At 44.1% G+C, this 10,927-nt stretch overlaps 1 protein-coding gene across 1 annotated transcript; it reads right to left on the bottom strand.

The window, feature by feature from the left end:
• Window positions 1-2,793: 2,793 nt before the first annotated feature.
• On the bottom strand, window positions 2,794-5,511 carry LOC126235347 (uncharacterized). The gene has a single exon (XM_049944069.1). It carries the CDS (start codon window positions 5,509-5,511, stop codon window positions 2,794-2,796), a length of 2,718 nt encoding a protein of 905 aa, XP_049800026.1.
• Between the last annotated feature and the right edge of the window lie 5,416 nt (window positions 5,512-10,927).

Raw genomic sequence — 10,927 nt, 5'->3', positions numbered from 1 at the left:
GCATCATAAACCTCTGCTACGTGAGTGGTACTGTACTGTGAAAATTATATTGTTTATATTGCATTTTAGGTGCTACCTCTCACCATGTGCACCATTTTTATACAAGTCCCTGATAATGTTTGCACCTAATGCCACTTCACATCAGTCGGCCCTAGAGCTATGGATAATCGAGAGGTGTTGCTTCACGCCCCATGTAATAACTCGCGGTTATGTTTTTCCACTGATGACCTATGTAACAGGCTGTCAGAATGTGAAAATGCACATTATAAACTCGTGATCATCTTGAGCTCGCAGCTGACATTTATGTTAATGGTTAATGAAAACCACTTCATATGTATGATTACACATTTGTTACATTACAGTCGGTTTCGTTTCTTTCAACTTCTTCAAGTTGCCGATTTGTGCCGAAGTCATGACATAAATGATCTGGTGGTCGTGTGTAACGTTAAATACCATATCGAAGAATACCGATCAGTTATTGGTGCAGTGTATCCTCTCCCATGACTGTGTAGTGGCTTGTGGAACATGTATGTAGATGAAGAAGTCTGACACCGACTGTACGTACGATTGATCCCTAGGTGAACATTCTAGTTTCATTTCCACACACATTTTTAAGAATTACCTGGTTCCAAATGTAGGTCACTGACGCTGTAGTCATTGATTACTACCACTCTGCATTCTGTGAAGCACAAAATTTTACATTTATGAAGATTTAAAGCAATTGACAGTACTTGCACCACTCTGAAATCTTATCATGACCGAGTATATGAGCAAATTTATTCAAATAACGCTGTAATGATAACTACATTATTTTCAAAATTTCTGAAGTTAGTATTGTCTGTGTCTGCCAGATCGTTATTATACAACATGAGCGGCAAGTGTTCGAACACACTTTCTTGGTGCACTCCTGAAGACACTTCTACAACTGTCAGTGACAATCATCCGCATTTCATTGAACAGTCTTCGATGTCTTTTTAATAGTATCTTTACTGGGAGCGTATGTTATGGAATGCCCTTCCCATCATCAACTATTCTACTAGATACATACGTATCCAGTACTAGGACAATTATTCTTCTAAACTAGACCCGCAATTCTACATGCTTATGTCCAGAGCTAAGAGTTTCGAGTTCATCCTGAATATGTATATCTTTCTACTTGTTTTAATTTCCTCTGTCCTTTGATAATCATTATCGTTACTGCTGCGCCATGGTCACTGACATCAGCTTCAATGTAGACTTTCTTAAAGAGGTCAGATCTATTTGCTGGTGTGTGATCTAATATATTTCCAAATTATCAGTTCTAAGTAGTTTTCAGAGAGTACATTTAGTATCGTTTTGCAGGTGTCTTGCCATGCTCACTGCTTTGCCATGCTCACTGCTTACAAAGCAGCAATTATGCCACTCTCACTAGCCATACTTCTGGGTCAGATATCCAGCAGGCCAATCAGCACGTACAGTATTGGGCAGCTTGATCCTAGTAAATGTCAGAAAATTAAACTTATAAACAGAGAGAGGGAGACCATTAAAGGTTTCCTAAAAACAACAATCTATTGAGAAAGGTATGTAAGCCTATACCTAGCATTTTTCGAAATACTACAATCGCTTATTATTAAAGCTAAAGTGAAACTTCCTGACAGATTAAAATTGTGTGTCGGGCTGTGACTCGAATCCGGACCTTTGCCTTCCATGGGTAAGTGGTCTATAACTGAACTACCCAAGCACAACTCACGACCCGTCCTCTCAGCTTTGCTTCCGATAGCAACTCATCTTCTACCTTCCAAACTTTAAAAAAGTTCTCCTGCGAAACTTGCATGACTAGCACTCCTGGAACATAGGTATTGCAGAGACGTAGTCTTGCCGCAGCCTGGGGATGTTCCCAGAATGAATTTCTCACTCTGCAGCAGACATAAACATTCATTCTGGCAAGCTAGAATGAATGGTGAAATTTTTCTCATCACCTAAAAATTAAAATAATTTACTGAAATAATGTACCACTTCCTAAAGAACACTTAGCATGCGTCTAGAAATTCCGTGACTTAGTGTACTTCGGCATAATAACTACAGATTAAGTAATTACGGGGAGACAGCTACGTACTTAGTAAAATGGAATCAATTATTTAAATTTTTTTATTTTCTTCCTAATTCAGATTCTGATCCTCCAATTGTGTCAAAATACTCAGCAAGATCCGTGATCAAGCTATGAAAGTTGTCGGTAGACTTGGAGTCATCGTGTGTATTATGTGTTCTCGTTGTGACTAAAAGTGTAGATATAACATCAACTGGTTCTGGATTAAATATTCCATCGGTACAGAAAATATTTGTTTGATATTCAGCGCAATATGTTCAGTGCTTAAGTATGAAATAAGATGGGAGTGTTTCATGTCAGCTGTAAGAAGCCCCTGAACGCTGAGGATAGGCCTACTTTATGTACTGATGCGTGTGACATTCGACAGTTTTGTTGACATTTTTCCTTGTAATGCTTTGAGGAACGGACGGAAGGGAAAGCTAAAAATAAATGCTGTAACTTTTATAGTTGGACCAATAAAAATTTACTAAATTCGTGTTTATCAATAAACTTCGACGATCAGAGAACATTTAAAAGCAGAAAATTCTTAGAGGTCGTATTTTAGATTTCAGCGAAGAATTATGATGTCTCACGTGTATAAGAGTAAGACGGACCCTGCTAGGAAACTCCTATGTAGAATGTCCTGTATAAGTTTTCCTATTTATCTCCATTTCCAGCCCACCCATCCATGACTGTTATCACGACAGTGAGGGTTGTCTTTCTCAGTCTCAGGGGCGATTGTTGAAATTGCGAGCTACGACTTCGTTACATCGGCAAGGAGCTCCTTGCGCGATGTCGATAAGATCACGATGGTCTTTTTCGACGTAGCTTTCTAGACCAGTTTCGCCATAGGCAGGTAGATATTCAAGCGACATTGCAGCAGGATCAAACTGTCCGCCTGTTGACTCATCGATGATCTCCTGTAGTTCCGCGCCCTGCACATTGTCGTCATAGATGATTGATTGTTTTTCCAGCGATGACGGATTTCTGAATGGTAAGCCAGTGAGCAGGTCCACAAGCGACATTGGTAATCCGGACTCAATGTCAACTGGTTCATCCAGCGATGATGGAATATGTGACACTGTATTAGGAACAAATAGTTCTTCTCCTGACGCGTCTTTAAGTGACACTGGAAGTACGGGCCCTAAGTCAATTGGCTCACCCAGCGATGGCGGAATATAAAACGCGTCAGGATCAAATGGCTCTTCTTCTAAAGCGTCTATAAATGACACTGGAAGTACGGGTTCTGTGTCAATTATCTCATCCAGCAACGACTGAGTATGTGACAATGTATCAGGATCCAACAGTACTTCTTCTGACGCGTCCGTAAACGACACTGAAAGTCCGGGCACCATGTCAACTGGCTCGTCTGGTGATGACGGGATGTACAACGTATCAGGATCAAGTGGTTCTTCTACTGATGCGTCCGCAAGCGACACTGGAATTCCAGGCTCCATCTCAACTGGCTCTTCCAGCAATGACGGAATATACGTGGCATCAGGATCAAGTGGTTCTTCTACTGATGCGTCCGGAAAAGACGCTGGAAGTCCGGGCTCCATGTCAACTGACGGGATATACATGGTATCAGAATCAAATGGTTCTTCTACTGATGTGACCGCAAACGACGCTGGAAGTCCGGGCTCTATCTCAACTGGCTCTTCCAGCAATGACGGAATATACGTGGTATCAGGATCAAGTGGTTCTTCTACTGATGCGTCCGGAAAAGACGCTGGAAGTCCGGGCTCCATGTCAACTGGCTCTTCCAGTGATGACGGGATATACATGGTATCAGAATCAAATGGTTCTTCTACTGATGTGACCGCAAACGACGCTGGAAGTCCGGGCTCCATCTCAACTGGCTCTTCCAGCAATGACGGAATATACGTGTTATCAGGATCAAGTGGTTCTTCTACTGATGCGTCCGGAAAAGACGCTGGAAGTCCGGGCTCCATCTCAACTGACGGGATATACATGGTATCAGAATCAAATGGTTCTTCTACTGATGTGACCGCAAACGACGCTGGAAGTCCGGGCTCTATCTCAACTGGCTCTTCCAGCAATGACGGAATATACGTGGTATCAGGATCAAGTGGTTCTTCTACTGATGCGTCCGGAAAAGACGCTGGAAGTCCGGGCTCCATCTCAACTGACGGGACATACATGGTATCAGAATCAAATGGTTCTTCTACTGATGTGACCGCAAACGACGCTGGAAGTCCGGGCTCTATCTCAACTGGCTCTTCCAGCAATGACGGAATATACGTGGTATCAGGATCAAGTGGTTCTTCTACTGATGCGTCCGGAAAAGACGCTGGAAGTCCGGGCTCCATCTCAACTGGCTCTTCCAGTGATGACGGGATATACATGGTATCAGAATCAAATGGTTCTTCTACTGATGTGACCGCAAACGACGCTGGAAGTCCGGGCTCCATCTCAACTGGCTCTTCCAGCGATGACGGAATATACGTGGTATCGGGATGAAGTGGTTCTTCTTCTGATGCATCAACAAAGGGCATTCTATGTTCCGACTCCATGTCAACTAGGCTATCCGCCAGTTCATCATCTGGGAGAACTAATCCAGACTCTGGCTCCAACTCGTGCTCAAGCGCCTCTGAAATCGGCGGCGGGTAAAGCGATTCCACAACAGGAACTATAACTTGGTCTGTAGCTGGGTATTCCCCAACTGAGGGTGGCCCTGCACTTTGCATGTATGGAAACACTTGGGCCGCCCCAGATGGCAGGGGCAGCTGGTCTAAATATTCTGAATAACCTCCTTCAGTTCTCGTGTGCTCGGGAAAGTTTGACGTATGTCCGTGTCCAGGACTATCATCGTGATCCACGTATACATTTTGTTCGAACACGTCACGTCCGTCATCAGCTGGGGGGTGAGGGTGCTCCCCACTCTCAGAAGAGCTGTCTTCTGGCTCAAATCTGAGAGTCCAGTGTAGAGTAATAATTTTTCCTGGATCTGATTCAATCTCCCCAGATACAGTGTCTCTGTCTCCGCTCAAATGATTTTCTGGGGTATCTGTAATGTAGGCAAAGTCGTCCTCGACTCTCATCGGTCCATCCGTTCCGTCAGTAGTTTCCCCTAAGTACTTCACGCTCAAATCTGTTGCCTCTCTCGGTTCCTCGTGTTTGTTTTCGCAGTCTCTGCTGCCATTTTTGGTGGTCGTGCACGGCGGTAATGAAGTTGTCGCTTGCATGTCCAGATTTCGAGAAATCGCTATCTTATTCGAGTTATCGGTGTTATTTTCTGACCTCTCACTGGTGTAATTGAGGTTATTAGAAACGTTAGCTTTAGGATTAGGCGTAGTGATTTCGACTGAGAGGCTTCCAGTGTCCCTCTTTTCTTTCTTCTCTGGACTACTGCACTTTTCAGTTTCATCAGAGACGGACTTTTCATCTTCATCTTCATTATCTACAGATAATAGCCGTGCCTCCATTGTTTCACTTTCATCGTTCGAAACATCTCTCTTTCTCCTGAATGACCTGAACTTTTCCTTCTTTAGCTCTAAACCTCTGTCCTCCACACCTTGGTCATCGTCGAGAGCTGCAGAAGTACCACCCTTGTCGTGATTGGGTATTCCATTCTTTTCAGCATATTTTTCTATCCTAAACGGAAGCAGTATTGTGAGAATACCGTATTTGGATTTAACTTTTTCCTCTCCATTCTGGTCTGAGCTATTCTTCAGTAACAGCGTAGGAGTGTGATCTGGCTTTTGTGAACTTAATTCAGTTGGTCCTATCACTGTGGGGTTCGTTTCCAATACAGGAAAAATATGGTGCAACACATTATGTTTTTTCTTAAATTCTTTGTTGTCTTTGGTTCTCTTTGTTTCCTCCGAACTGTCTAATTTCGAGTCACCAGTTGCTAATGTAGCGTCTTGGTGTGTGACAGCATCGTGATCGGCGTCCGCTAAGATCTTGTAATTGGTGTCGAGAAGATGACTGACATCTTTTGTCCAGTCATCATTTACGCTGCTGCTAAACTCTGGGAGACCAGAAAACAGATGGCGCCAGTCAGCGACAAGATCTGGAAAAGAAAATGTTTAAATGAGCACTTGTCATTTCGAAAAAACGGAAGTTAATAATTACCCGTTTCTTCAGTTAGACGATCAAAATCACGTACACTTCAGTTAGGACATAGTCATAATATAATCTGTAATCAAACAATTTATAAAAAAGATTTTATCACTACAAAAAAGAAAGATCAGTGACCTTGTCGTAATTAGTTTCCTGCTTACTATGATCTGTAAACATTAACATCTGCACATTTACTCAAATTTTATCTGTTAAAATATTATGACCCCCAGTGATCGAAGTATGTAGATAATGATAAAAGCAAGTGGAGACAGAAGTAAGTAACTAGAATCAAGACTTTCTTTAAATATGAAAGGTACTACAGCGAAGAAACATGACAACCTATGTGCAGATACTTGTAAACAGGTCTGTAACCAAACAGTGTATGTTTCACACCTAGCGACTGAGCCGCACAGGGTAGCCGCGCGGTCTTGGGTGCCTTGTCACGGTTCGCGCGGCTGCCCCCGTCGGAGGTTCGAGTCCTGGTATGTGTGTGTTGTCCTTAGCGTAAGTTAGTTTCAGCTAGATTAAGTAGTGTGTAAGCTTAGGGACTGATGACCTGAGCAATTTGGTCCCATAAGTTCTTACCACAAATTTCCAATTGTCCCTAGAGACTGATTTCCAAATTAAGTAGAGAACTGAAAATTCCTGTATGTTACTGTTAATTATTTCGAGGGAGAATCATAGTAATAAAATTTAAATAAAACAGAAGTCAGAGTCGAACTACTTTCACAATTGAGACTTTCGTTTTATTTACATTGCGATAGTAGTCAACTGATTCTGGTTGACTTTATGTCAAAATAAATTCAATAAAATTTGCTCCACGATAAGCTCTCTGATATTTATGAGAAGGTAAATGAAACACAAAATGTGTACATCCTGTCAACCATATATAATCGTCAACTCTTATACTGCATTGTTAAATGAGGAATGTAGCTCATGTAATTGAGGGGTTATTGAAACCTGAGCAAGAGCTTATCAGATATCCTGTAAACATAATTTTAGGGGTCTAAATATTCTTAATATACCCTCATTATGTGTCAATAAAGAAATTATATGTGACTTTTCATGCTTTCCCGACGGATCTGTTGCAAATGCACTTCTCGCGTTTGGCGCCGGATCGTATTGTGTAACTTGCACAATATTTCATCGATACAACTGCTCGACATCATCAGGTGGTGGTAGCTGCTGCTGTCACTGCTGCAAGGCGCCACTGATGATAATCGCGCGGTGGCGTCGAAATTTATCATGCTGGGAGCAGGCAATACGCTTGCGCGGGAAGACGCTCGTAGATGGAGGAAAGCGGCACCTGGAATCCAGCACTGGCTGCCAATAAATAAAAACAGGGAAAACAAGAACTTGGATTCATCATGCGATGCAACACACTACTGAGAATTAATTCAGCCTTTAATCACAGGAACGTCTGGCAGCACAATCGTTGCCCATAGCGCACGCGCGGATGGCCTTTATGTGGCTCCCAGCAGGGGGCACCAGGAGCACAGCTTTCCTTCAACTGCGAGCGTCTTGCTACGAACGCGTAGTGCCTGCTCCCCGCATGATAAATTTCGACGCCGCCGCGCTATTGTCATCAGTCGCGCTTTGCAGCAGTGACAGCAGCAGCTACCAGCAGCTGACGATGTCGATCAGTTGCATCTATGAAATGTTGTGCGAGTTACACATTACCATCCGGCGGCAAACCCGAATAGTGTATTTGCAAGAAATTAATTATTTAAAGAACAGCTGTACAGCATTGTTAACCTCAAACATTGCCCTCCCTCCTTCCATGCAGTCCTTGCCACCCTCTACAACATAATCCTTGCCACCGGCTTCTACCCCGCCCTGTGGCAAACTTCCCGTATCGTGATATTCTCCAAACCTACCAAGCCTCCGTCTGATGCCTCTTCCTATCGCCCTATATATGTCACCTCGGTGTTCAGCAAGCACTTGGAATCCATCTTTACCTGGGGCATCCATCACCACCTCCACTGAAACCACCTCCTCCCCAACACCCAATGTGGCTTTTGACCTTCCTTCTCTGCCGATGACCAACTCCTATGCCTCACTCATCTCCTCTCCCTCAAGCTTAGATCCCGTCGCCTCGCCATTTTTGTCTCCCTAGACCTCGAAAACGCCTACGACCATGTCTGCCATCCTGGTCTCCTGTTTAAACTCCAGACCTACGCCCTTCCTGTCAACTATGTCCATCTGATTGCCTCCTTCCTCTCTCGCCACTCCTCTTACCTTACCATCCATAACGTCGATTCCCGCACCTTCTACCCCTCTGCAGGTGTGCCCCAGGGATCTGTCCTCTCCCCTCTCCTCTACCTCCTGTACACAGCAGATATGCCCCAACCACCCCCTCCAGTACACCTCCTGCAGTATGCCAATGACACCGCATTCTTTGCCCTCACTCCTACCCTCCAACAGTCCCAACGCCTTCTCCAGAATCACCTTGACCTTGTTGCCACATGATGTAACCAGTGGCTCCTGAAACTCAATCCTTCCAAGACCCAGCAATCACCGTAGGTCATATGACTCGCTCCTTCTGGCTCCTTGATTTCTCCTTTACCATCTGCGCCCATCCTGTAAGCCTCTCCCCCACCCTCACCTACCTTGGCCTCACCATTGACCCGTCACCTCACATGGATCCCTCATCTCTGATCCAATCCAAAGCCTACAACTGCCTCTGACCCCTCAAACTACTCTCTGGCCAGACATGGGGGTTGAACCCCTATACCATCCTCCACATGAACCCCTATACCATCCTCCACACCTACAAATCCTTAATCTGTCCCATCCTCTGTTATGCCAGCGCAACCTGGATATCCACCCCCCCCCCAAATTCTATAAGTTCCTCCAGAACCTTGAGTGCCATGCACTCCGCCTTGCCTTCTGTATATGCATCCCATCCCCCATGTGGATCCTCTATGACCTGATTCCTTCCCCCATCTGCTCCTATTTCTTGAACATATCCCCTGGTTTTCCTCTCCTCTCCAACCCCATGCCTTCACTGTTGTGTCCCCCCCTACCCTCCATGTCTCCACCCTTCATCTCCTTTCCCAAGGTGGCTTCTGTCAACTCCCCCTCCTGGATGATGTGCTCTCTCCCTCCATTTATCCCTCCTATCAACTCTGATCCTCACCTCCCACTCCTTTCCTCTATCCTTTCCCCGGGCTCCCTCTCCCCCTCTCCAATCCTGTTTTCTCCCCACCTACCCCCTCTCTGCCTCCCTTCTCTCCCCCCCTCCTCTGAGTCCTTCTGCATTCCCCTCCTCTGCCTTTCCCCACTCCCTCTCGCATCTGCCCAGCCACCCGCTCTTATGAGTCCTCGTCCTCCGTCGGCTTCATTCCCCCCTCCCCCCCCAATTCGTTGTTCCTTTCCTTCCCCCTTTTCTTTCCCATCATCTGTCCAGGTTCCTCCCATCTGCCCTCGGCTGTGATGTGTCATATTTGTGACAACTTTTTAGTGCAGTGTTCAGGTGAGTGTTCAGTGTTGTGTGTCTTTTCCAAAATGTTGTGAACAGAAATCATGCTATCGCTGGGTGTGATTTTTATACCTCTTGTGAACAGAAACCAGACTGTCACCGTGTTTTTTTAATTGTCTGTCTATTATTTTACATGTCTGCTTCATTATCATCGTAAACCCTTTGTTTTATGTTTTAAGTTCCACAATTTTCCGCCGTTTTACCATTTAAGTCATCAATTTTATCGCCTACCTTTATCATTTATTATTTTCATTTAAAAAAAAAATTCTGTAAGCTGAAGAGCGGCGTACTAAGCTGCCGCCAGCCCGCCCCCTTCGGGGGGAATCGAATCTCAATAACGAGAAAAAAAGCATTGTTAACCAGACTTTTACGTTGGTCCAGCACATTAAATAATAATGATTACCATTTTGAAATGAAAGATTTCTGTAAATACAGTTTGAATTCAATTATTCTACAGAATAAAAAGCACAGAAAAGATAAATGTATTTAGATACAAATTAAAATAACAGTAGGCCTAAACCTCAGGCTGCCTTCACAGAATAAAAGAATACAAACATATACACCGGCAGTCTTTCAGAAAGGTCCGCCTTACACCAAGGAGCCAATATCGTGCTATGTGGCACCTCAATCACAGAACTACTATCCTACACCAATCACATGCCACCTGGGAACTGTTCGAGTATTCTTCTGCCTGGAGTGTGCATCCAAAGCTCCAGTTCTGGAGGTTCAGCTCTTCAGAAAGTTCCTCAGTCACCACTCACGGCTGACCACTGATTCGTGGGACTCTGAATTTACATACAATAACATCCAAGTTGTACTTCGACTCTGTGAGAAACTTCCTATTGGGTGGATTCAGTGGTAACCTGACAGCGGAACTTAGGCTCTGTGAGAAACTTCATATTGGTTACATTTAGTGACAACCATGCAGTATCTGATTTTGTCAAACAGTGTCAATCCGTTATTCTTTTAAGACATTCAGAACAGTGAACATTTAATTTCTGTTGGCCTCGATTTAATAACGGCTGTTCGTCTTGAGTGATTCCTAGTTAAACTGCGCGGACTGGCTTCCACTTATTAATTATTGTCATGCGTTTGACGATATGTTTCGATACTTAATAAAAGTGTTGTTGTTGCCTGGGAATGTCTAATTAAGCGTGTTGCTCTCTTCAGTCACAAGATATAATGGCGACGAGGATGTTTGAAATTTCGTGATTTCAGGTTTTCCAAGAGTTACTCTTCCATCAAGAGCACTGCTCGAAACTATGAAGGGTATTCGATAAGTAATGCTGCACACA

This window comes from Schistocerca nitens, chromosome 2 (assembly GCF_023898315.1).
Source record: "Schistocerca nitens isolate TAMUIC-IGC-003100 chromosome 2, iqSchNite1.1, whole genome shotgun sequence".
NCBI lineage: Eukaryota > Metazoa > Arthropoda > Insecta > Orthoptera > Acrididae > Schistocerca > Schistocerca nitens.
This window is presented reverse-complemented; position numbering and strand designations above follow the sequence as displayed.

Excerpts from the sequence above, each read along its gene's own strand:
- LOC126235347 (XM_049944069.1), bottom strand. The coding sequence starts at position 5,511 with ATGGAGGCACGGCTATTATCTGTAGATAATGAAGATGAAGATGAAAAG.